This window comes from Pelodiscus sinensis, chromosome 17, assembly GCF_049634645.1.
Source record: "Pelodiscus sinensis isolate JC-2024 chromosome 17, ASM4963464v1, whole genome shotgun sequence".
Taxonomy (NCBI): Eukaryota; Metazoa; Chordata; order Testudines; family Trionychidae; genus Pelodiscus; species Pelodiscus sinensis.
In genome coordinates, this window is record NC_134727.1 from 39274014 (window position 1) to 39300881 (window position 26868).

Genomic DNA, 26868 nt, shown 5'->3' on the forward strand with positions numbered 1-26868 from the left:
CACCGTGGTCTTTAACTGGCCTACTAACGCGTGTGACCAGGGCTGTCCCAAAGGGGGCATGGGGTCTGGGGCAACTCAGGTCCCACCCTTCCCCCTTTGTACCCCTTCTCTAAGCCCCCCCCCCCCCACTGTGCCACATCCTGTTTCCCCCCGAGCAATGCAGCCTGGGAGACTACGGGAGGGCTGGCATGGTGGCAGCAGGGTTTGCACAGATGGTGGGAGCCTGAGTGGCCAGGCAGCCTGCTCCACCCCACTGGGCCGTCCTCCCGGCCCGCTGTGCCTCGCCTCTCCACAGTGGCGGGAACCGGAGAGCTCTGGGGCAGGGCCGGGAGAGGGCGGCATGACCACGCAGAGCAGGCTGCTAGGCCGTTTCAGCTCTCCACAGGGCCCCCAAAAGCACAGGGCCTGCGTAACCGCCCTGATGCCTCCTATGGACAGTTTGGCTCTGCAGGTGACCACTGCAAGCTGCCTCCGCTTAGCGAGGCTTAACTCATGCCGGCTCATTCACATTAGGAACATCCACCGGGGTGGGGAAGGGCGGGATTTGAGTCGCACATTAGAAGGCAGAAGTCACAGCAAGTCGGCTTTTATTGGTCCACGGTTTCTGAGATTAAACCAGAGGGACAGCAGCCCTGAACCCACCACATCACCTTTGCGTCCTATGATGATTTCAGTCACATTTTCACTTCTGTTTTCCCCCTTGAAGGTCTGGTTTTACCTTTGCTACCAGTCAGCCTCTGGCCCGTGACAAGGTTTTCTCTTGCCCCCTGCAGCCCTGTCCACGGTGGAGATTCATGGCCTTCTTTTCTTTCTCCCGCAGAGGAAAGAAGACCGACCCTCCTTCTCCATCCTGCTCTACCAGCTGGGCGAGATCTCTGAATTTGACCTTTAATCGGGACAATGGCTCACTGGGTGAAGGTGAGCAAGACGTCTGATTGGACAGCGTTTTCCCTACATGAAGCATTAACAAAACCCTTCCGACCTGAGAGAATAGTTCTAGCCAGGCCAATCCTTCTCAAGAGCTCCACGGAGAAAAGATGGAGTCAAATGTTTGGCTTGGGAACACGGGAAAGGTTCTCACAAACCAGACCAGCAATTTAGCAGAGGTCCCAGAGAAAGGCTTCTCATCTTCTCCTGAGAATTGGGCTCAGTGCGTGCCCTCAGATTTTGTGCTTCCACCCCTAGATGCACACAACAGACACTTTAGCCTGCCCTGAACAAGGTGTCTCATCACCGACAAGAGGAGCTCTGCGTAAGATATTACCTCAGCTGCTTTGTCTCTCTCAGAACCATTCGGATGCTTCCAGATTTGTGACACAGCCAGTCTGGAGCGGAAAGGGATGGCCGGATCAACTGGGACCAGCTCCGACACACAGAGCAGACAGGCGCTCTGGCTGGGCTTACCCATTGCGCCCTGTACGTTGCAGGGTTAAAGACTGGGTTGTCGTCTTAGCATGATTTGCTCTGCCGCTCTGGGGTAAGGGGTGTAGGATTCTGGAGGGCGTAACATAGGTGCACCTGAGAAAACTATGAATGAAATGGCAAGGTCTTTCAACTCTGGTATGTTGTTAGTGGGGGACAGAGAAAGATAAACCCACACACAGACTTTCTGGTGCAGACCGGGATGTGTGCGGGGGCGGGGGGGACCCAAAGCTGAAGAATATGGGTGTCAAAATTCCCATGGAGACTTCTCCAGAAGGAAAAAACGGGCCTCCAAAGAGCTCGCAGTTGATCAACAAAGGACAGTTTGTCAGTGCAGATCACGTCTAGGGCAGTTGAGGCGGGCAGGAGCTCTGGGTCTCCTTGCCTGAGGTGAAAGGCTCCTTTCGAGAGCTCCCCAGGAACTGGTGTGTTTTCTGAAGCAAGGTAAGAGGCAGCGGTGGGTGGCAATGCAACGGGCCCTGCGGAGACTTCCCATCTGGACGACGGGGCTTTGTGGAGGAGACCGGGAGGTGCAGGCTGAGGGATGCAATGCCACAATGAAGTACAAGTGCTCCAGGCACTTGTGATAATAAAAGGAGACCCCACTCCCTCTATCCACCCAAGAAAGCAACGGAGCCTCCCCACAAAGACCTTTTCACCTCTTCGGTGAGCCACGTATCGAGCCTTCTGAACTCCTAACGGGAGTGGCTTTCCACGGGTGTAATGGAGACCAGACTCCGTCCCCGACCGCATATACAGCTACCAATGCCGCACTCTTTTGCCTAGTAGCGTGGAAAACGCTGGCCTGTATTTTATAATCAGCGCTTCTACAGGAATCGGACGGACCGGGTATTTCATGGTGCCGGACGCTGTGTGGCAGCATTGGAAGAAGCTATGTTCCATGTTCATGTAACTTATCTAATATTCTAGCAAGTCCAGGAACATTCCTCTCCCCAGAACCAGCCTCCAAAACAGAGCGCACGCTGGGACTTTTTGCTAAGCATTACGGAGAAAGGGAAGGCTCTGGAGGATTTCTCTGTTAGCCACTGGACTCACTTCCCATACTTGCTAGGCACTGCGCCGATCTCATTCTTCTCCCCCATTGGATTTTGTTCTGCATTAATTTCTTAGCTAGACACACCTGAAACATCAGCATGAATCATTTTCCCTGGCAGGTCGCCTGCCTTCACAACCGGAGACAGGTCTGCCCCAGCCCCTGGGATCCGAACATGGCGGGGACGTTTGGCTCCCGGTCTCCGTTCGATAGTCTCAGCTAGAGGCTGGGGCATGAACCGCCACAAATGGAATTCTGCAAGGCCTGGAGTTCACCTGCTTTTTCTTCATTCCTCCCCACTGGCTTCAGTTCGCCCACTGCCATGTTCTTGTGGCATCAGATCTGGCCTCCAGTTGCTGCCCAGAATAGGGGACCATGGGGAATTGCACCCTAGGGAGCTTGGGGGGAGTTGTGAGTGGCCCAGGACATATGGGACTGTACCTGGAGTGGGGGTTACCTGGCCATAACCCTGACTCCTCCCTTGCAGCTCCCCCACTCTTTACTCCTAGAGTGGGTCTGGACCAGTGGTTCTCAACATGGACCATGTGGCTCCCCAGGGGACACGCCTTCCTTCTAGGGGGCCACATGGGAAAAAACGGAACATTAGAGGGCCACAATAAGTTTCTGAGGGGGCCACCCAAACTTAACTGCCGGGCGTATGATGAATGAGGCTCAGAACGGTTGAGAAACACTGGTCCAGACCACACCTCTCTGTTGACAGAGAGATGTAGATTAGGCACGTCGAAATTGCTAATGAATCCAGGATTTAACTATCCCGTGCCTCATTAGCATAAACATGGCCATTGCTTTTTTCAGAACTGATTTTTATTTTTTCGAAAAAACGGTAGTCTAGACGTGGATCTGTTGAAAACGAAGCCTTTTTCAACAGATCCTGTAAACCTCATTTTTTGAGGAATCCAGGACCTGTCGAAAAAGGCTTTATTTTTGACAGATCCGCGTCTAGACTGCTGGGTTTTTTGTTTTTTTTTCCCGAAAAAACCCCATTTGGAAAAAAGCGGCGGCCGTGTTTATGTTAATGAGGGTATTTAAATCCCGACTTCATTAGCAATTTCAACGTGCTTGATGTGCATCCTTCTGTCGACAGAGGGACGCTGTCTAGACCCGGGCACTGAAGAGGTGCTTAATCTTCCCCAAGCACAAGGGATGTAGCTGTGGCAGACCCTTGCGCAGGAGGTAAGCTCCGTGCATGCCAGCCCCTCCTGTAAGGGACCTGTCACAGCATCAACTCCTTCCCTCCGCATCCTGGTTGCCCAGGTGCTTGTAGTTGCAATATTGCCCCTGTGGGTAACGCCTTTAGGACAGTATTTATTCCCGGGGGAGATAAAGGAAATATTTATTAGTCTCAATCTATTGCATTAAACAGGACTGTTACATAGAATGTTCCGATCTTCTTGCCTAACGATTTGTTGTGTACAGTTTATAGATCTAGAATACAGTTCATAGAGTTGTCCTGTGACCACTGGGTGTTTGAATTTTTCACGCAGGTACCCCACCTGGAAACTGGGGGGAGAATGTACACACGGTGCTAACAGAGCTGGCCCAAGCTACGGGCTGACCAGGCTTCCGCCCGGGGCGCCCCATTGTAGGGGGCACCGTGTGGGGCTGCCAGACCGGGCAGGGGCAGGGCCGTGCATGCGCCGCACTTCTGGGAGCGGTGCCGCACTCCTGGGCCTGGGGCACACGAACGGCTCGGGCCGGCCCTGGGTGCTAGGCACTGCCCAACGTACTGTCTTAAAGACGGACAATCACACAACACACGGATGGCCAAACCCTATGCTCTGAGGGGGGGGCTGTAGAAGAGCCACTGAGCGGCCAGTGTGCCCCCTTGTGGCTGGGCCTGGTGGAGCAGGCTATTCTCTGGCGCCCCCTGCTGACAGCCACTCTGGTTCTGGTACTTGCGACTTGGCCTGCTGGGAATGTCCCCTTCCATCCCACCATCGAAAGTCAGTGACTCTAAGTCTCCTGCCTCAGACTCTGCGCCCAGGGGGCCTTACACCCCTTGCCTCACGGTTTGCGGCACTAACCTCTTGAATCCGGTTTCACTTCACTTCCCCCAGTGGAGGGGTGGTGGGACCCAGACTCCCCACTTGGAGGACCCTATAGCCCGCAGCCAAGGTCTGCTCACCCAGCCTCCATGCTACTCCCCTGAACTTCTTCCTCGCTTGCTCCCCTCAGGGCCTTTCCCCAGCCCCTTCCAGTTCGGCAGACTCCTTTCGGCTCCTCCCAGGGGTTTCTCCCTAACGGTCACTTCCAGACCTTTTATCCAGGCTCACAACAAGTGCTCCCCTCCCCCACCAAGGCTGCTTTCCCAGACTTCCACCCAAGTCCCCTTCCCCGGAAAGGGGCCCTGGACCTATTCTCCCCTGAGGCTTCCTGCCTCCATGCGAGTCCCTCCCACTGCTCTGAGCTGGGCTCTTCATGGCCCCGTGGGGGCTGATAAACACCCTCCGGGTGTAACCCAGGAGCTAACAGAGCCCTCGGGTTCCCATGGCCCCATCTGCTGCCAGTGCGGGGCAGACACCCCGTTACAGGTGCCCTGGGTACCCCCGACTTTGACAGAGCAGAGGGCACAGAACTCTGCTGGAAATAAGGCAGCCTAGTTGTCACGGGAATTAGCTTGTTGCCCCCTGGACGCATCCCTCTCGCTGGTGTCTCCCCATGTTCCTCTTTGACCACGGCCTCCTCTCCGGGACGCTGCCCTCCGGCCGTGCCCGCCCCGTCTCTCTGCACCCCCTTCTGGGGGGGGGGGTGTTTACCCAACTGACACTCCAGGATCCTCCCCTCCACAGGGCACCCAGGTCTCCTCCCAGGGAGCACCCAGTTCCCCTGTCCCCACCTTGCCTCAGGGACCCACGGCCAGCCTCCAGCTAGCCCCTGCCTCCGGGGCAGACTGCCGCTGAAGTGGCCACTCAACGCTGGCAAAGGGGGGTGGACCTGCTGCCTTTGCCTAACCTGGCTGCTTCAGGCTCTGCAGCCTGGGAGCTGACTTGGCCAGGGCATCCCCAGCCCTGCCTCCCTTCCCCAGCCCTGCTCTGCCTCCGGGAAGCCTCCTGCTTCCCTGGCAGCCCTGTCCCTAGTGCTCTCTCTCCAGAGCAGCAGAGATTCTCCCTCTCCCTCCTGGAGGCCTTCCTTATACAGGCCCCAGCTGGGCCCTCATCAGCAGAGCAGCCTCAGCTGGGGCTTTGCTGGCAGCCGTCTCTCAGGGCTGGGGTTTTGCTCTTAAAGCGCCGTCACACTGTCACACGAGTGAAGTGCCCACCTATGGATCTGGGGGCCGGTCACTAGACATCGAGTGCTACATAGTGTCGCCCCAGCCGCTCTGTGCCTTAGCTTCCCGATCTTTAAAATGGGGGTAATACTATGTCGATGCCTCCAAGGGGGGGGTTGCTCACTCCTATTGCGCCAGCTCGCTGGGATCAGAGGGGGCTGCCAGAGGCCAGCGTGTGTGTATTACACACAATTATTTCCTATGCTGGCTCCTTGTCTGACCGGCTTTAGTCTCATGCGACTTTATTTGGTCCAATTATTGCAGCCCCCAGCAAAGAAGAGGTGAGAATATCAGCAGGCCCGTCACTGGGCTGTTCCCTCAGCCACCCTGAGAGACCCAGAATCCCTTCGGTGGGCGGTGACACCCAGCACATTGGTAGCATGCGGAGCGCGGAACCAGTCCCACACCGTCTGCCTGAGGCGCTCGGTGGCAGGGGATATTCCATGTCCACGCCCACTGCCACCTGGTTTTCATCACAGGGAATGGATACAACTGCCCCTGTCGCATGCACAGCCTGGCCTGCCGGGGCTGGTGCAAGGGGTGTGGACACCGCCAGCTCGGCTGCCAGGCCGCTGGTGCCCTTTGACAGTCCGGTCTGTTCTGATTCAATAGTGTAGCCCCTGGGTTTGGGGCAGCACCGCCTAATGGCCAGAGTCAGTAACACAGGGGTTTGGGGCAGTAGTCCTGGTAAGGGGGCCCAGGCCCACCCTACTCCACCGGGCCCCAACCCAGGGCCCTGTCAGTGGGGGCATGATCCGCCACTCACTCAGCAGGGAATCCCGCCGCAACACGCTGAGCTCACTCAGGTGGGAGGTACTCGCCCCCCCCCCCCCCCCGGCCACTTCCTACCAGATCCAGTGTTGGGTGCTCCATGTGGTCTCTGGGTCCACAACACCAGCCTCTCCCTAAGGCTCCTCCGGCTCTGAGGGCTCAATGCTGTCTCCTGGGTCTCCAGCTGGGGTCCCTCTGCTCCTGCAGCAAGTCCTTCCTCTCCAGCATCTAGCCCAGACCGAGTAGAGCTGCTCCTTTTTATACTGCCCAACACTTGGAGCATGCCCAGTCTGGGTGGAGGGGCGGGACTTCCTCTGCCCACAGGCTTTTAACCCCTTCTGCCTACCCTGTCACAGTCTGTTTCACTGAAACAGCTTGATGAGCACAGGGGAAACTGTGAGCGGGTCCCCCTTAGTAGCATAAACTCTCCTTTTGCTCCCCCAGCTGTAAGCCTCCCTGTTTTAGCTGCTCATTAGCTCTAGCACAGCGGTTCTCAAAGGCTGTGTTTAGACTGGCAAGTTTTTCCAGAAAATCAGCCACTTTTCCGGAAAAACTTGCCAGCTGTCTACACTGGCCGCTTGAATTTCCGCAAAAGCACTGACGATCTCATGTAAGATTGTCAGTGTTCTTGCGGAAATACTAGGCTGCTCCCGTTCGGGCAAAAGTCCTTTTGCGCAAAAGGGCCGGTGTAGACAGCTCAGATTTGTTTTCCATAAAAAAGCCCCGATGGCGAAAATGGCGATCAGGGCTTTTTTGCAGAAAAGCGCATCTAGATTGGCCACAGACATTTTTCCACAAAAAGTGCTTTTGCGGAAAAGCATCCTGCCAATCTAGATGCGCTTTTCCAAAAATGCTTTTAACGGAAAACTTTTCCGTTAAAGGCATTTCTGGAAAATCATGCCAGTGTAGACGTAGCCAAAGTGTGGTCTGCAGACCCCTTCAGGGCTCGCCCGCCTCCCCGCCACAGCGGGTAGCCTGCACTGTTGCTCCAGCTCTGCAGCCCCTCGTGTGGTTGGAGTGCCAGCACCAGCTTCTCGCTGGGCGGGAGCCCCAAGCCTCACAGGCCAGATCTGGCTTATTCCAGGGAGGAAGCAGATCTGCATGCTGCTGCTGCTGCTCCCCTTCCCCTGGCGGCTGGAGGAATGGACAACACGGTGAACCACTTCCCTGGCCACTTTTCACATTGCTCCCATTGGCTGGAATCCCAGCCAATGGGAGCAGCAGGGGGCGGAGTCTGGGAGCAGCGGAAGTGCCCAGACCCCTTACCTCCATCCCCCTCACATACACCTCTCCTGCCCACACCCCACTGCTGTATCCCCTTCCTGCCCAGACTCCCCATTCCCAGCCTGCTCCTGCATCCAACTTCGCAGCCTGACCCCCATCCCCAGCCCGCTCCCACCCCAACCTCGCACCCCCACCCGCTCCTGCACTCTTTTTGTCATCTGGGTGGTTGGCTGGCGGTCCGTGGAAAGGCTGTCATTGGGTGGGGTGGGCTGCAGGCCAAAACGTTTAGAACCCCCGCTCTAGCAGACAGTCACGCTAGTCAGACCACAACTCCAGGCGGAGCAACGTTGCGCATTTGTGTATGAGACGAAAGGGGATCTCTTTGCGTTCTGCCCCCTCTGTCGACCCTCCCACGATGCTCGCCTAGAAATGAGCAGCCCTTGGCAGATGCCAAGCAGCTCTGGGAACTACCGAGCTCACACGTGGGCGCCCGAACATCATGGATGCCTGACTTCACGTCACAGGCTTTGAAAGACATGGATCACGCCAGCACTGGCTTTTCGGCAGCCAGCTTCCCAACGGTGGGGCTAATTTTTAGGCAAAGAACCAGCCTGAGATCAGCCCCTTACCCAACACAGTTTTGCTTGAACGGCCACTTCATTGAGCGCTATCCTTTTAAAACTTTGTGCCCAGAGTGTCCTAGATTTTAAGACTGGAGGAGCCCCGGTGATCATCTAGTGCAGCGGTGGCCAACCTGCGGCTCCCGAGCTGCATGCGGCTCTTTGCTTAAAGAAAAGTGGCTCTTGCACGCCCAGACTGCTCCCGGCCGGCCCCTCTGCACACGTGCCCCAGTGCCTGGAGGGAGAAGCGCATGGTGGCAGCAGCTCCAGGACCCAGGCATTGGGTTAGAGCAGGGGGAAGAGGGGGACTGTGGGTGCCGGGCTCTGGGGGAGGTGAGGGGGATGGGGTTAGAGTGGGGGGAGAGGCGTGCCTGGCTCTGGGGGAGGACGAGGACATTGGGTTATTGCAGGGAGGCTGGGGGATGCCTGGCTCTGAGGGAGAGGGGGGATTGGGTTAGAGCAGGGGGGCTGAAACACCTTAAACTGAAAGTCCTCATGGATGCAGAATAAGGCAGCCAACACAGATGTCATATTTAAATCCCAGGGCAAAAAAAGAATCAGCATGTACCTAGTTTACACTGGGTTTCTTTAAAGAAAATTCAGAGGCGATTGTTTGCCAGGCTGAAGCCATTATTCTGAGATGTGGGTCTCTCCCATATTGTTTTGAACCTCTCAGATTTGCAGTCTGGGACAGATTGAATTTTTAGGACTAGAAAAAAGCCATCATCTTCATAAGTAAAAAAACGAGTAAACCATACCAGAGATCAACAAGCTAGAGGGAAACAGGCACTTCAAATTGTCTATACCCCCCCATCCCCATACATCCCCCCCATCAATACAACTAAATATATAATACATGGCTCTTCACACTCTATCCACAGCTATTTTGGCTCTTTGTCTCTATCTGGTTGGCCACCCCTGACCCAGTGCAACCTCCTGTATGAATCAGGCCACAGAACTTCCCTGGCTTATTACTGTTCCAAGTCCACTAGCTGTGACCGTACGGGCATAGAAAAACATCCACATTTCACTTAAAGATTTCCAGAGCAGGACACTCCCCAACACCCCTTGGAAACTTGCTCCAGAGGATAAATCCCCCCTCTGTTACCGCCTTCCACCTTATTTTGTGTACTCATTTGTCTAGCTTCAAATTCTACCCATTGGGCCTTGTTGCCAGTATCCCATTCCCTCCATAAACGTATCCTACTTAGTACTGGAAGCCAGCTCGAATGTTTGCCCCCACAACTCCCCTTGGAAGGCTGTGCTAGAACTTCCTCCTCGTATGGACAGAAACCTTCATCAGATTGCAAAAAAATAAAACCTGATTCTGGGCGGCTTTCACAGGAGTGTTGTGAGCAAGACACGAGAAGTCCTTCTTCCGCTCTGCTCTGCGCTGACTAGGCCTCAGTTGGAGGACTGTGTCCAGTTCTGGGCACCGCTTTTCAGGAAAGCTGTGGAGAAATTGGGGAGGGTCCAGAGAAGAGCAACAAATACGATGAAAGTTCTAGAGGACAGGAGCAAAGAGAGAAGACTGAAAGAATTGGGCTTGTTTAGTTTATAAAAGAGAAAACTGAGAGGGGACATGGTAGCAGTTTCAAGTACCTAAAAGAGTGCAACAAGGAGAAGGGAGAAAAATTGTTCTCCTTGGCCTCGGAGGATCGGACAAGAAGCAATGGGCTTAAATTGCAGCAAGGGAGGTTTAGGTAGGACATGAGGAAAAGCTCCCTGTCAGGGTGGTTAAACACTGGAATAAATTGCCCAGGGAGGTTGTGGAATCTCCATCTCTGGAGATATTTGAGAGCAGGTTAGACAGACACCTGTCAGGGCTGATCTAGATGGCGCCTGGTCCTGCCACGAGGGCAGGGAACTGGACTCGATGACCTCTCGAGGTCCCTTCCAGTTCTGTGATTCTATTTCAAGCCCAGACTTGTTGGAGGCCTGTATCTATCCATTTGTTCTTGTGGCCACACTGGCGCATAACTGAAATCCCTCCTCTCCCTCCCTGGTATGTTTCCCTTGGGTGTATTTAGAGAGAGCGCTCAGATCTTCCCTCCACCTTCTTCAGATCAGGCCAAACAAGCCCAGTTGTTTGTGTCTCCACAGAGGGAAGATTTTCTATTCCTCAGATCAGCCTCGCAGGGTGTGGGTGCAGGGGGAGGGCGGTGGGTGGGTGGCAGTAGGATGTGAGCTGACGGAGGGGTGTGGGTGGGTGCAGGGTGTGAGCTGACGGAGGGGTGTGGGTGCAGGGGGAGAGCGCTGGGTGGGTGCAGGGTGTGAACTGACGGAGGGGTGTGGGTGCAGGGGGAGGGCGCTGGATGGGTGCAGGGTGTGAACTGACGGAGGGGTGTGGGTGCAGGGGGAGGAGGGTGGGTGGGTGCAGGGTGTGAGCTGACGGAGGGGTGTGGGTGCAGGGGGAGAGCGCTGGGTGGGTGCAGGGTGTGAGCTGACGGAGGGGTGTGGGTGCAGGGGGAGGGCGGTGGGTGGGTGCAGGGTGTGAGCTGACGGAGGGGTGTGGGTGCAGGGGGAGGGCGGTGGGTGGGTGCAGGGTGTGAGCTGACGGAGGGGTGTGGGTGCAGGAGGAGGGCGCTGGGTGGGTGCAGGGTGTGAGCTGATGGAGGGGTGTGGGTGCAGGGTGTGAGCTGATGGAGGGGTGTGGGTGCAGGAGGAGGGCGCTGGGTGGGTGCAGGGTGTGAGCTGACGGAGGGGTGTGGGTGCAGAGGGAGGGCGGTGGGTGGGTGCAGGGTGTGAGCTGACGGAGGGGTGTGGGTGAAGGAGGAGGGCGGTGGGTGGGTTCAGGGTGTGAGCTGACAGAGGGGTGTGGGTGCAGGGTGTGAGCTGACGGAGGGGTGTGGGTGAAGGAGGAGGGCGGTGGGTGGGTGCAGGGTGTGAGCTGACAGAGGGGTGTGGGTGCAGGGTGTGAGCTGACGGAGGGTGTGGGTGCAGGGGGAGGGCGCTGGGTGGGTGCCGGGTGTGAGCTGACGGAGGGGTGTGGGTGCAGGGGGAGGGCGGTGGGTGGGTGCCGGGTGTGAGCTGACGGAGGGGTGTGGGTGCAGGGGGAGGGCGGTGGGTGGGTGCAGGGTGTGAGCTGACGGAGGGTGTGGGTGCAGGGGGAGGGCGCTGGGTGGGTGCCGGGTGTGAGCTGACGGAGGGTGTGGGTGCAGGGGGAGGGCGGTGGGTGGGTGCCGGGTGTGAGCTGACGGAGGGTGTGGGTGCAGGGGGAGGGCGCTGGGTGGGTGCCGGGTGTGAGCTGACGGAGGGTGTGGGTGCAGGGGGAGGGCGCTGGGTGGGTGCCGGGTGTGAGCTGACGGAGGGGTGTGGGTGCAGGGGGAGGGCGCTGGGTGGGTGCCGGGTGTGAGCTGACGGAGGGTGTGGGTGCAGGGGGAGGGCGGTGGGTGGGTGCCGGGTGTGCGTGGCAGGAGGGGCGCGCAGGGCGGGACCAGTCGCTCCATCCCCGCAGCGCGGCGCGGCGCGGGCGCACGGAGCATCCCGCAGGCGGGCGGGGCGCGCAGCGGGCGCGCAGCGCAGGAAGTGCACTTGCTGCTCCATTTCCTGCTCTTTGTGTGTCTGACACCGATCGCGGCGCAGGCGGCTGCGGCTCGGAGCATCCTCTCGCGGCCGGTAAGCGGCGGGGCCCGGCCGGGCTGGGGGCGCCGCGGGCAGGGGGCGCCGGGCGGCCCGGGGAGCACCGGGCTGGGCACGGCCGGTGCCGCTTCGCTGCGCCCTGCCCGGGCTGGAACCGCGCAACAGGGGGATCCCGGCCGCTGGGGGGGCGCTTGGCCCCGGGCCATGACAGCTCGCCCAGGCAGGCAGCCCCCGGCCCCGCATGGAGCCCTGCCCGGCTTTGCCTGGGGTGCCTCGCAGCCCCCCCTCCCCGGGCTTGCACGGGCCCTGGGGTGCGGGGTCCCCATGCAAAGCACCGCGGGCAGGTGCAGCTGCGCCCTGCGAGCCACAGAGCGCTGCGGGGCCCAGCTTAGCGCAGGGGCTGTTGCAGGATGAGCGATCCCAGCATGCTGCGGGCTTATCCAGAGCCTCCTTGTTTATTCTAGTGCACCCGCCAGGCAGCCTAAAGGGCCCAATTCCCCCCCCCCCCCTTCCCCTCTGCAGCAAATGGGATGAGCTTAGAGTGAGGGGCTGGCAGGAGGCTGCAGTCTGGGGGAGCCAGCAGCCTCCCACCGCAGCCGCTTCCCCTCATTGCCAGGAGTTGGCCAGAAGGGCAGCGTTTAATTCGAGCCCATATCGGAGCCGTGCTGCGTGGACACGAGGACATGGGTGTGGAAGAACAATGGGGCGGCCCAAAGGGAAATGGACGGCGGGGTACACAGCCAGCGTGGCCACAGAGCCCGGGCAGAAAATAAAAGGCGCAAGTGGCTCGCAGAGGTGAAGGCGCACACAGTGAACAGAACAGAATCAAAAGTGCCCCCCTGGTTCTGCTGGCAGGGGAGGAGGCAGACGCGGTTGCAGTTTGCGTTGAGGGTGGAAATTAGGGACTTGAACTTTGGCTGGCTTGAGTGAGGAACCAAAAATACAGGCTTGGAAGTCTGCAAAGCCACATATCCCACAGCGGTTGCAGACCAGTTTTTCTCTCCTGTCATTTAAACTCACGGCCACTTTTCAGCGGTGAGACGTTTTCAAAACAAGAGGGGGGCCCACCCATCACGCTGGAGGTGAACTTTCGAACCCAGGACGTTTGAGTGGGCTTGAAAGAAGGAGAGGCACGTTCACTCCCAGTCTGGTGCCAGACAGGCCCTGAGTAAAAAGAAGGGAATGGATTTGGCAGGAAACGTCCATGTCCCGAGGAATCAGGATTGACCAGTGAGAGACAAGTGGAAACCTTTGTGCTTGCTCCTGTGTATTTGCTGGGGTTTGGTTTTTTGGTGGGGGAGGAGAGGGGACTGGCATTTACAGACACACGTTTGTAGTTTGGCAAGGAACAGGATATTGCATAGCTCGGCCCTCCTAGCCAGCCGTTGCTTTCAGCATGGTGGTTTGTTTCTAGCTGTGTTTCTTGGATCACAGGGGTCTCCCGTAATTGTGTCAGGTCGTTAAACCGTTGGACACTTCCTGCTCAGCCCAGGAAACTAAAAAAAAACATGTCCAAGTTTTACATTAGGAGGGCTGCCAGATGCCAGTCACCTTGGTAGATTCCTGGAGCCAAATTCTGCTGTCCACTTTCAGTGTAAATCCAGCGTCATTCCTCAGACAGGAATTTAGCCCTAATATATACGGCTGATTTTTGTTAGCAACGTTTATGTAATCAGCTGATGCCTTGAAATCTGATTAGGTTCAACAAGGACAAGTGCAGAGTCCTGCCCTTGGAATGGAAGAATCCCAGGCACTGTTACAGGCTGGGGATGGACTGGCTAAGTACCAGTTCAGTAGAAAAGGACCCGGGGATTCCAGTGGATGAGAAGCTGGTTATGAGTCAACAGGGCGCCCTTGTAGCCAAGAAGGCGAATGGCATATTAGGTTGCATTAGGAGGAGCATGGCCAGCACATCTAGAGAAGTGATTATTCCCCTTTATTCAGCTCTGGTGAGCCCACAACTGGAGTATTGTGTCCAGTTCTGGGCCCCCCACTATAGAAAGGATGTGGATGCATTGGAGAGGGTCCGGCAGAGGGCAACCAAAATGATTAGGGGGATGGAGCACATGACCTACGAGTAGAGACTGTGGGATTTGGGCTTGTTTAGTCTGCAGAAGCGAAGAGTGAGGGGGGATTTGATAGCAGTCTTCAACTTTCTCAAGGGAGATTCCAAAGAGGATGGAGAGAGGCTGTTCTCAGTAGTGACAGATGGCAGAACAAGGAGCAATGGTCTCAAGTTGCAGTGGGAGAGGTCAAGGTTGGATATTAGGAAAAACAATTTCCCTAGGTGGGTGGGGAATCACTGGGATGGGTTCCCTAGGGAAGTAGTGGAGTCTCCATCCCTAGAGGTTTTTAAGTCTCAGCTTGACAAAGCCCTGGCTGGATTGATTTGGTTGGGATTGGTCCTGCTTTGGGCAGGGGACTGGACTTGATGACCTCCTGAGGTCTCTTCCAACTCTCTGGTTCTATGATTCCAAAGCGAGGGTCCATGGAACAAACATGACCACTGAGGAGTCAAAGGCGGAACAATGTAATAATTCGTAGTAATAATAATAATATGCATGTATCAACTTGTCTGTCTTCAAGAAAAAGAGGAAATTGCTCTTCAAGGGATTAGCAATCAGTGATATTTCTTTGTCTATGTGCAACATTTCATTTCACACGAGGCTATTTAATACCAGCTATTTTTTGCCATCTCCCAGCAATTGTGATTATTCTTCGACAAAGGCCATTTCTAGGCATACAGCCCTGCAGCTGTACAGATGTCTGGTGGAGACGCTCTATGCCGATGTGAAAGAGAGCTCTCCTGTCGCCATAATAAAGCCACCTCTGCGAGTGGCGGAAGCTACTTGGGTGGGAGCTGCTCTCCCGCTGACACATCACTGTCAGTGTTCCGTATGTTGCTCAGGCGACAGCTGGTGTATTCATACCCCGGAGTGATGTAAATTATGCTGACGCAGGTGGTAGCGTAAACGTAGCCTCATTCTAATATGCTCTGAACCCATGTTGGCAACAGCTTGTCTTCTCAAAATAGCACGGGACTACTGTACTTTTGTGCCTCCTGCGTGAAGTTTTTGGTCAAATCAGTACACCGGCGTGTCTGAGGCATATCACAAACGCCGACAGTGCTTTCCCAAAAGCATTATCCCCATGTTGCACCTAGCACAGAGAAATTAAGTGCCTTGCCCAGGCAGCCTGCAGCACTGCTGGGAATCAAACGCAGGTCTTTGAAGGACCACACTGGGGCTTAATGCACATGCTCATCTGTCTTCCCCGGAGCTCCGCTTTTCCCCTACGTGGCCAACTTTGCCACTCCTCTGTCTGTTTCCCCGTGTCCCGACTGCCTGTTCTCCAGGGTGTGACGGGCAGCCAGACTAAAGGTGCCACACTTTAGAGTAGCCCATGCTGTTTCTTGCCTTATCCTGACCCTTTAAGATGTTATGGCACCAGCATGAGTCTCATCTGCTGGCTGAGGGCAAGCCAACTAGATGTCATGACCCAACTTGCTTCCTCCTTTGTTCTTGTCCACCGCAACTTCTGGGCAAGCAAAGAGCCAGTTCACCGGTTGTTGGCTGCCAAGTAGTTTGCAGATACAATGCACCAGTTATTGGGGAACCTGCCCCACACTGGAGTGAGGGGCCTTCTTCCTTCCCCCCAAAATTCGATTACTCTGAAGGATCAAGACTTGCCAGTAGATCATGGCCCGGGAAGTAGCTAAAAGAGACACTGTGGTCCAAAGACATTTCATGGCCAACACTTTAAGCTTGTTTGAAGTTTTAGGCATAAAATAATGGGCCAACCCTTGAAATTCCAAGTTCAAATTCGGTGGGAACTGACTCATCCCGTGTCCTTTTGGCGGAAGGCCGTTGAGTTCCGTGCAGTTCATTCTGTGAGGTCTTTCTGATGAGACCTTCATGTATAAGAACTTGTCTGCTCTGCGTGGGCCTTGAAATTCCCAACGTATGGCATCCTTTGAAAAGCTTGGCCCTCTTGTCCTCAGGCATCAATTGCGAAGTGCTGGATATCGCTTGCTGGCTGCACTTTAGCAGTGCTGGTTTTGTGAATAGATTTATTATTCCTGTAGAGCCTTAGGGTTGCCAGATGGTTTAAAAAAAATACCAGACAAAAATTTGTCGAGATCAAAAAAAAAAAAAGCACTGGGGAGTAACCAGGGAGACCTGGGAGGGGCGGGGATTTGGGAGGCCAGGACAAAATGCAGTCGCGGCCCCTTTAATTGCCGCGTGTCCCAAGTGGGCTTTTGTCAGACCCGAGCCGGGCCCAGGAAAAGCAAAAAAAGTACTTACTTAGAAAATACCAGACATATTTTTCTCCATTTGTTTACCGGACACAAAGTCCGAATACTGGACTGTCCGGTTCAATCCCAGACACCTGGCAACCCTATAGAGTCTAGAGGACACGGTTCCTTTGTGCTAGGGATTTGACAACGTTCTATAGAGAGTCTCTGCCCCATAGAGTTTGCAGTTGCATTAGATGAGAGACAGCCGGTTTACAAAGCAGATGGACATAGAGAGCGCAAAGTTATAATGAGCTGATACCAATCAGCATGAGAAGCAGCAGGCAGTCACATCAAGCCAGCTGCTTATCCATGGTTCAGGGTTGGTTTGTTTTTTGTAGGCTTCATGGCCAAGGAGAGTTGTAAGGAGGACAATATGGTGGTTAAGTGGAATTTTGCGAGGAATTTCTCCCATGCATAAAGGGCAGCATAGGAGAAAGCAAAGAGGCACTTGCTGGAGCATTTGAGAAATGGGTGATTGAGAGAGAAATTGCTTTGAAGATCCTTTGGGATGAAAGATGGAATTAAATGAAAATGACTCTTAATCACTTGGGTTAGGTTCTGTAATGCTGATGTTTGGCTGCCACTCAGAAGTTCTTGAGTCAGCTGTGAGGTTTGTAGATATAATGCCATTTGGCCAAGCTGGCTCTCTGAGCTGGAGAAGAGAATCCTTGCCTGATAAATACCCCCAAAGTTGTAAGTGATCACTACTTGCACCTTGGCGCTTGAGTCTGCGAGAGGTAAGGCAGGATATATTTCCTGTCGGAGAGATGCCGACCCCGCCTGTGTGCATATATTAACGAAGTGCAAAAGCCCCGTGTTCAAGCGTGATGTAACCTACCCCGGTGCTGTTGTACTTTCAGCAGACTGCGTTTCTGTTGCAAGACTGATCTCTCAGGCATGACAACACAGGAAGCACCTCAGAGAACCACAAACAGAGCTCCAACTGTTTGTACGCTGCTCACTCGTCTCCTTCACCTGCTGCATGTACGAGACCCTGCCCCGAAGGCCCAGCTGGCTGCTGCTGGTTAATGGTGGATGTTGACTTTTTGATCACTGACCCAGCAATCCCATCGCAATATCACTGGAAAGAGACATGCTCCCCTTCGTTTGATGTGCTCGTTAGAATGCAGTGCTGTTAGCGGGCTGAAAATGGCACCCGTTGAAGTCACCAGAACTGTGTAACCTGACATTGAAAAGACAGGAAGGGGAGTTTTGCTTTGCTTCAGGGTTGTTGCTCCGTTTTCTCTGGAGTGCATAGTCTCTCTTTATGGCTTGGATAGTTGTATGCAAAATTGCGTAGATTACAAGAAAATATTGCGCAGATTCCAGCCCTTGGTTTCCTCTTCAGAATCTCCATGGGCGGGTTCCCCAGAGTACAGCACCATGAAGGGGAAGAAAGTAGAGCCCCTCCCTCATATAAAATGGTTTTTCAGGGCCATGTATGAATCTACTGTAGCAAAACAAAGACAATTCAGCAGAAGAGAAGCATCAATCCTAGCCTCTAAAGCTCATCAAGGACGAATTTCTCTCGAGATGCAAGGATGGGCCCCTTGAGTGTCCATCCTATTAAGCGTCTCGTTCTTGCTATTACTATTTTATTGTGTGTATTCCAGTAGCACGGAACACCCCCGCCCATCCAAGATCAGGGCTGCATCGTGCTAGGTACCCTAGAGACGCCTCATGAGAGATACTCTCTGCCTCGCAGAGCTTACAATCGAACCAGACAAGGAATGGGAGGAGAAGGAGCTGCCCAGGGCTGGGATGTACTATGCCCAAAGTCACCCGGCAGGTCAGTGGCCAAGGTGGGGTTAGAACCCACTGCAGCCCCCCCTCCACTAGACCCCGCTGGTGCCTTACAAACAGACATTGCTGCGTGTTCTTGTGCGGATGTGTGTACAGCTGCCATGGCAACCAGGAAAGAGGCTGTCAGATTGCACTGTTCTTTCTGAGATGTCCCTGTGTTATGCTGTATTGGGTGCAGGGAACATTAAATGAGCACTTGGATGCTGAGTCACTAGTAAATCCTTCTTAATTAGATCCAGAAGGCCACCCCCACCTCCTCCTTTTACTCCACCTCTGCCATGGAGCGTACCCAGCACTTAACATCTACGTGACTTGTGGGCTGTGACCACTGGTTGTTACCCTGTTCTATGACTGTGTGCTCTTGATATCCATTTCACGGTTAACCGGTTTTGGCTGGGTGACCAGGGACGGGAGATGGTAGTTGTGTGCCTCGTGGTTCCTGTCCTGCGGGCTCTGCAGAATAAAGCTCTGATATGGCAGAGCCTGCAGTGCAGTGCAGTGTAGTAGCCACCTCCCCAGAAGTGGGGCCAGGAGCTGGCTCATAATCCTTATACTGCAGAGCCCAGAGCATGGGGCGGTAGCCCGCTACCTGGGTGTTGGCATGAATCGACAGCCAGGATGCACCTGCAGGGTAGAAGAGTTTAACCATCACGGAAACTGATAAAATGATGCTTGTCAATTGACTGGTTTAATGGCTAAACTTACACCCTTAACAGGACTAGGCGAAATGTGTTATGCAGGAGGCATGCGTGATCTTTTATGGCTTTATGACTCTATAAAGTGCCAGACTGGATCGGAACCCTGGTCCAACTAGACAAGGTTTCCATTCCTGCCCGTGACCAGAGGCTCCAGGGAAGAGGTGAAAAACCCCAGTTGGCAGATGTGGAATAATTTGTCCCCCAGTGAAGGTTTTGTCCTAACACCGAATAGTTAGAACTCGCCTTGCAGCTTGAGAAGTAACAAGACTACATGGAAACCGGAGAAGTGGCTCTGTGCAGTGGGATAAAATGGTCTGCTCCTCATTTTGTTCTACCACATCCCCAGTCTTGCAGCTACTTATGGACGTGAGAAGCAGAGATGATGGGTACAGAACTGGGTGTGGGAACCTCGGAAAGGAGACGCTGCAGGGAATAGAGAATGAGGTTTGGAAAGAGACCAGGAGGAGCAGTGTGGCGACAAGCCCTGCCATTGAGAAAGATTCATAACGTCCTAGATTCCAAGGCCACAACGGACCATGGTGATCATCGAGTCTGACCTCTGACCCGTGTTATACAGGAGATCTGCCCCTGAAATAATTCCTAGAAGAGAAGCTTTTGAACAAACATCCTCTCTTGATTTAAAAATGACCAGTGATGGTATATCCTATTCCCCTTGATCTTGGGTAAATTGCTCCAGTGGTTAATCACGCTCACTACGAGTTGAACCTCTCTGGTCCGGGACTCTTAGGACCTGACCGGCTCCAAACCAGAGAATTTTCCGAACCATGGGAGGTCAATATTGTCTAGCAGCATTGCCAACACTTTCACTGCTTACAGGGCTGTTAGGGTGCGTCTGCACAGCAGGGCTTAACTCGAAATAAGCTATTCAAATTGAGCTGCATCAATTGCGTAGCTTATTTCAGAATAGCTTATTTCGAAATTGGGAGCTTCTACACAGCACTTACTTTGAAATAGAGCACTCTTCCTCTGACTTCCCTTACATATCACACAATGAGGGTTAAGGAGGAGTCGGAGTAAGATGTCCTCCAGCTTGACAGTATTTTGACATGATAGGCTGGTTAGGCCTCAGTTGAAGTATTGTGTCCAGTTCTGGGCACCGCATTTCAAGAATGATGTGGAGAAATTGGAGAGGATCCAAAGAAGAGCAAGAAGAATGATTAAAGCTCTAGAGAACATGACCTATGAAGGAAGGCTGAAAGAATTGGGTTTGTTTAGTTTAGAAAAGTGAAGACTGAGGGGGGACATGATAGCTGTTTTCAGGTATCTAAAAGGGTGTCATAAGGAGGAGGGAGAAAACTTGTTCATCTTGGCTTCTGAGGATAGAACAAGAAGCAATGGGCTTAAACTGCAGCAAGGGAGGTTTAGGTTGGACATCAGGAAAAAGTTCCTAACTATCAGGGTGGTCAAACACAGGAATAAATTGCCCAGGGAGTTTGTGGAGTCCCCATCTCTGGAGATATTTAAGAGTAGGTTAGATAAATGTCTATCAGGGATGGTCTAGACCAGGCATGTCCAAAGTCCGGCCCGTGGGCCAATTGCGGCCCGTGTTCCGGTTTAATACGGCCCCCCAGGTAATTTGGCAATATCTATCTTTTATGGCCCCCAATGAATCCATATGTATTGAGATGAATACATTGTAAAATCTCAGTTAATGTCAGTTGGTCTAAATCAGTTATAAATATATTTGGACACAACATTATACTTGGTGTTATGTTCCTGTTCATATTTTTTTAACTTAAAAGTTGACAGACAACCTTTATTTCCAATAATATGTAATGTACTTTACAATGTTCCTGACATATTTCAGCTTCCTGGATTATTATTTTTTTCCATCTGGCCTTCAGATATGAAAGGCAGAGTGATTTAACACCTGTTTAGATTTGTCATCCATGTGACGAAATGAAAAGTATGCCATTTGCAATAAACTTTGAATAAAATAGTTAATTTGCATTTAATTTTAATGGTTCAAAGAATGTCAGGCAAAATGGTCGGCCCTCACGCATGTTCACTTCATCAAATCTGGCCCTCTTTGAAAAAAGTTTGGACACCCCTGGTCTAGACAGTACTGGGTCCTGTCATGAGGGCAGGGGACTGGATTCGATGACCTCTCGACGTCCCTTCCAGTCCTAGTATTCTATGAGTCTATGATTATGTCAAAATAACTGCCTGCTGTGTAGATGCAGACTAAGTTATTTTGAAATAATGTTGCTGTGTAAACGTACCCTTAGAGGACATTGAGGGGTAAATCAGAGCTAAATAACAGCACAGAACACTGAGAGCCAGGACTAGTGGTTGTACACAAAATTTATGGGACCGTGGGAGACTTTCCACACCCATGAAAATTGGACATCCAGCTAACTAACATCTTGTAGGACCATGCGTGTTTCTGGACTAGAGAGGTTCAGTCTGTACTAATAATGTATATCTCCTATCCAGACTGAATTTGTGTAGCCCCAGTTTCTAGCCGTTGGGTAGTGATATGCTTGTTCCCTGTGTATCAAGTCACCCCTTAACCTTCCCTCTGCTACGTTAACTAGATAGAGCTGATTGAGACTATCAGGATGAGGCAGGCTTTCTAATAATTTAATCGTTCTTGTGGCTCTTTTCTAAGCCCTCTGTGGTTTATACAGATCCTTCTTGAATTGCAGACTCCAGAACTACATACAGGAATCCGGCAGTGATTAAAGCAGTGCCCAATAGAAAGGGAAATATAATCTCTATGCTCCTACCCAAGATGCCCCAGTTTATATGTGCCCAGGTTGCATGAGCTTTTTCAGCCACAGCATCACACTGCGAGCACGTGTTCCACGGATGATCCACTCCTATCCCAAAGCTTTTTCAGAGACACTGCTTCTCAGCAGAGCCCCCCATCCTGCATGTGTGGCCTACGGCTCCTTGGCCAGCAGGTGCAGTGCCCGTTTGCGCAGGCTGGGGCAAAGAGGAAGCTGTTTCTGATGGCAGCGTATCAGGGAGGCAAGAGGGGTTTTGACGGCCGCTGTACTTTGCAGCCGTATTTTTAGCTGAAGGGGCTGGAGGATGAAACAGGAAGTAGAGTGAGCCGGTGCGAGGGGGAGTTGTGCTCTCGGCAGATGCCTTGCTCTGCTTGGCTTCCGTCTGAAAGCACAGGGTCTGGTTCTCCACGGCCTTGCACCTGGTGTGGTCATTCATGCTGGTGCAAAATGGATGCAAAATGTGACCTGGTAGCACTCGACCTCTTTTCTGCCTTCTGTTTGCACAGGCAGAAATGATGCTACGAGATACAGGGCGGTGGAGCATCAGGACCATTACTTCAGCGACACCATGATATTTGAGTACTGTGCACGCCACACAGCCCCCTCAGCTGTCTTCCTCTGCGTGAGATGTGCTAGTATCACGATTTTGCATGCACGTTCTCTTTTGTCCTTCCCAGGCCTGAGACGGAGGTCCTCAGACTTCTCTCTGAGCCCTGGTCGACACTAGCACTTTATTTCGAAATAACCCCTCTTAAGTCGAATTTAAAAGTGGAGCATCCACACAACCAAGCCTGCTGCTCATTTCGAAATCTGTCGTCCTGCTTTTCATTGGGAATATTGCTCATTCTGAAATAGTAATTTTGGAATAACAGTAGCGTGGGCACTCGGGTGCTGCTATTTCGAGATAACTCCTTCCCAAAATACAGGACTATGTAGCACTTTAAAGACTAATAAACCATCTTGTTAGTCTTTAAAGTGCTCCATAGTCCTGTATTTTGTTTCAGCTACACCAGACTAACACGGCTACATTCCTTCCCAAAGTAATTCAAACTAATTACGCCCCAGTGCTTCCTGGGGCTCTGAGTCCAAGGTAGCGTGCCCGCATTAACGGAGCAGGCCTTGGACTAATTTCGGGGCTTCCCCGTAATGAGGACACGCTATTTCAAATGTGTTCAATCGGGCGTTATTAAGACGACTTTAGTAATTTCAAAATAGTTTCCTAGTGTAGACATCGCCTTAGTGCTGAAATCTAAAGGGAAGCCCCAGTTCTTAAAGGAGAACTGCAAAGGAGAGTTTCAATATTGAGATTTCAGCTCTGCATCCTCTACTAGCCAAGCTGGTGGGACCAAATTCAGCTCCCAGTGAGACTTCTGAAATCCCCTTTTTCGTTTCTGGGTGGCTGATGTTCTCCCAGAATGTATCAGCTGCGAAACCCCAAACAGCACGGTGTGCAGGGGTTACAATGAATCTGCTGATACTTGCGTGGGCACATTCGGAGGGATCTGCAGTGAACCAGAAGACACTAAAAGGGAGAAGATATCACCTCACCCACCTTCTCCCTCCGAGAGAGAAAAAGCATGTTAAAAATGCTGCAACTTACTTCTTGCTGCATTCCACCCCCACAGCCTGGTTAGCACCTCACTTGATTTTCATTTTGGCTTCCAGGTTGCCTTTGAGAGTCATTTGAGACTTTCAAAGTTTCGAGCTCTATTCGGTCCCTCAGTTTGGTGGTTCTTCTTTTAGACAGTGTTAATAGCTTTCTGCTTTTCGGGCTGTGCGCTACCACCTGACTTGTGTTAGCGCTTGTGTTAATGAAGTGTAAAAGCCCGGTGTTCATGATATTAATGGGGGAGATGCGGGGTCTGGGATGGAGACTGGGTGCAGAAGAGAACTTGGGGTGCAGGGTCTGAGAGGAGGTTTGGGTGCAGGAGAGGTTTCTGACCTGGAGCAGGGGTTCAGGAGGGAGTGCACTATCTAGGAGGGAGTTGTGACCTGGAGCAGGAGTGTAGGAGGGGATGGAGGGATCAGGGTTGTGAGTGAGGGCAGGGGATTGGGGTGCAGGGTCTGGGAGGGGGTTTGGGTTATGTGGTGTAGGGGTGCAGGAGGGGGAGCAGAGGGTTGGGGCGTGCGAGGGGCTTGGGTGCCAGAGACAGGCTGTAGCTGGGAGGTGTTTATCTGAGTGGCTCCCGACCAGCAGCCCAGCAGGTCCCTCAGCCAGGGTCCCTGCCTTTCGCACGCACTACAGGGGCTGTATGCTGTGCTGAACGCCGTGAGTCCCAGGGGAGGGGCACTTCGCACATTGACTGTCCTACAATGGGGCAGCTCCCATTGGCCAGAAACTGGCCAATGGGAGCTGTGAGACTGTGCTGGGGACAGGGGCAGCGCACAACGCCTCTCCCCGCCCTGCTCCCTGGCTTGCAGAAGCACATGGCCCCCACAGACGGCTATTCTGAGAAGCCCGCGGGGTGGGTCAGGCAGAGAGCCTGGCTGAGGCTCCCACGGGGCCGTGAACTGGATCTGGAGGTTTGGCTGGCCGGATGAGGCCCATGGGCCATATTTTGCCTCTCTCCCCCCTCCCCCTACCTTAGCATGTGTGTTAGCCCCACAAGTGCCAGCGAGAGCTCTGTGTGTCTACTGAGAGGAGAATTAAACATTTCACAATGACTGTTCGGGGGAAACAAGTGCCTGGCAATGGTGAGGTTGACCAGTGACCGCTCAAGTGGCTGGGTTTTGTTTGAGAGGCTCCGATGTTTTAGAACTTGGAGGCCAGCTGAATAAATAACGCTTATAGGCCCTAATGCGCAATGAGTTTCTCGTTGCTTGAGCACAGGAAGAGGGGGGCTGTGCACAGGTGACTCCTGCTATGTTGGTGGCGTACAAGGAAGATAAACAATTGTTTGTATCTTTTGGGGGCAGGAGTTGCAAAGTAACATGAATTTATGACTGAAAATCCAGAGCCTGAAACACACAAGGACTGAAAGCAGAGAGAGAGAAGGCAGGCTGCTCCTTGAAGCAGAGAGGTCCACGTCACCCCACTTTGTGTTACAGCTGGCTCTTTACAGACTGCTGAAGACAAAGACTGCATGTTTCCTTGTGACCCACACACCTAGTGTGGGTCCCTGTCCCACGTAGTGGCACTTAGACCACTTACAGAGAGAGAGAAGAACAAGGGAGCTCTACAGCCTAAGCTGAAAAGCAGCTGGCTTTATAGTTCAGGCTGTAGAGGGTCCTCCACTAAGATCCAGAGGTCCCAGGTTCAACTCTGCCTGGGGGCAGTTACACTTACACAATCCATAGCCCACAAGCAGGGCCAAGGAGCCACTTAGGATTTAAAGGGACAGCTTCCCATTTTTAACAGTTTTCAATGCACCCTGAATTTAAGCCACCTTTATGCTGCCCATCTATGGGCAGAAACGCAATGAGGCCCTGTGGATCCCAACAGATGTGCAATTAAAAACACCGCAGAGGCTTAAATGTTTGTAGGAAAGCCAGTTCTCACAGACTTATCATGCGTCTACATCAGTCTTTGGCGCAATCAACCACAAAAGATTAAACAAGCAGTGTCTTTCAGGGCTCTGGCAATAGCCCATGGTATCACATGGAGAGTCTTGTGCTGACTTCCGTGGGTTTTGGATCGGGGCTGAGAGCGGCAGTACAGTAGCAAAATCCAGGCTTCAAATTAGGCTCTGGGTTGGCAGCCCGGGCTCTCGGATCTGCTTTTGCCTGTTGTTCTGGGAGGGCACTAATCAGAGAAGAGATACAGGGGCACAGGGTTTAGGAAACCGTCCGAGATTATCTAGCCCTGGGTTGCCTGTGGGCTTTCCGAGGAGCTAACATCCCCGCACCACTTGGCAAATGCTGCGCACTTTCCCACGTTGCACGGCATTTCTTCAAAGATACGTGGGTTATAGAAACTCTTTATCTACTGTGAACATTCAAGGGGATGAATCAGGTTTGTGGGGACTTGACCCCCTGGTTCCAAGGTCTGGTGCTATTTTAAAACCTGAGGCTTAGGGCCCTAAGGGCTTGTCTGCACTAGGGATTTTTGCACCATTGTTGTCATACTGGTGCAAACTCTTAGGCCGTGTCTACACTATGTGGAAGATCGACGCTACCGCAGTCAGTCTTCCAAGGTTCAGTTTAGCAGGTCTAGTGAAGACCCCCTACATTGAACTCAGAGGGCGTCCCCGTCAGCACCGGTACTCCTGCTTCTCACAAGGAGTAAGGGAAGCCGATGGGAGCATGCGCTCCCGACGATCGCCTGCTGTGCGGATGGCGTGAAAATGCGACTTGAGATACGTCAACTCCAGCAAAGTAATTAACACAGTGGGAGTTGCTGAGGTGAGGGTCTCATCCAGGACACGGTGGGGGTGTCCGCCTCCTCCCTGTCACACCTGTCTTTGCCCCTTTTCTCCCCCCAGCTGGTGCCTCCAGTCTCGCATACCCAAGTCAGATTACTCCTGTCCTCTAGCTCCCGGGTCCCAGTCTGTATTCCGCCCTTATTAGCAGGGCAACCCAGTTCAGTATTCCCAATGACCCAACGGTCAAAGTCTGTAACGCGCCCCTATCAGCAGAGCAGCACAGTTCAATAGTTTTGATACAACCCAATGGCCAAGGTACATAACTCGCCCCTATCAGCAGGGAAGCACAGGTCCATAGTCCTAATACGACCCAATGGTCAAAGTTTGTTTTGGGTAATAAGTAGGGGAAAGTTTTACATCCCCCGGCAGGGAGGTCCAGGCCCTCCCACTCCACTGCACCCCAGCCCAGGGCCCTGTTAGTGGCTCGCTCTAGCCACTGAGTCAGCAGGGAAATTGCTGCTGCAACACTCTGACTCCCCGACCACGGCTCACTCGCCCTTGGCCTTCGCTGTCCTTGGGCTGCTTCCTGCGTCCAATGTCTCGGTGCACTGGTGGATCTTCGTCTCCCCTCCTTCCTCTGGGATCTGGTTACTCCCACCTGCTTCTGAGTCGTGCGTGGTCTCTAGATGCGTTGGGTCTCCGACCTGCATGGTAGCGTCTTGGAATTTGGACCATTGCTGAGGCTTGCAGGGGGCTGGCCAAGCACATCCTCTCCCTCCAGCTGCCAGGCCCAACTGAGCAGAGCTGCTCCCTTTTATAGCGGTACAATCCGAGCATGCCCAATAAGGTAAAGGGGTGTGGCCTACTCTGCTCTCGAGACGGAGCTAACCCCCTCCTGTTCACAGGGGATGTGTTCACAGATGCGTATCTTAAGTCGACCTTCTGCTGTAGTGTAGACCAGACTTCAGTGTGGATATATTGCACAGGTGTAAAGTGGGGCTTATACCGGTTTCACATCAGAGTGACCAAGAGCAAGCCAGTGCATTTACACTCA

The 26868-nt window shown here is 53.3% G+C and overlaps 2 protein-coding genes across 4 annotated transcripts in view; both read left to right on the forward strand.

Annotated features, from left to right (window-relative positions):
- Positions 1-7154, forward strand: part of ITK (IL2 inducible T cell kinase) — a 58353-nt gene extending 51199 nt beyond the window's left edge. Inside the window, exon 17 of the mRNA XM_025179060.2 lies at positions 821-7154. Within this exon, the coding sequence (XP_025034845.2) occupies positions 821-892 (72 nt within the window). The 3' untranslated portion in view covers positions 893-7154. The remainder of the gene's footprint in view (positions 1-820) is intronic.
- Positions 7155-11838: 4684 nt separating this feature from the next.
- Positions 11839-26868, forward strand: part of CYFIP2 (cytoplasmic FMR1 interacting protein 2) — a 78153-nt gene continuing 63123 nt past the window's right edge. For 2 of the 3 annotated variants that reach the window (XM_075900621.1, XM_075900623.1), the window contains exon 1: positions 11839-11998. The gene's annotated coding sequence lies outside the window, so the exon portion shown is untranslated. Of the gene's footprint in view, positions 11999-23852; positions 26662-26868 lie in introns of those variants that run through there. The other variant, XM_075900622.1, reaches the window with a different exon arrangement.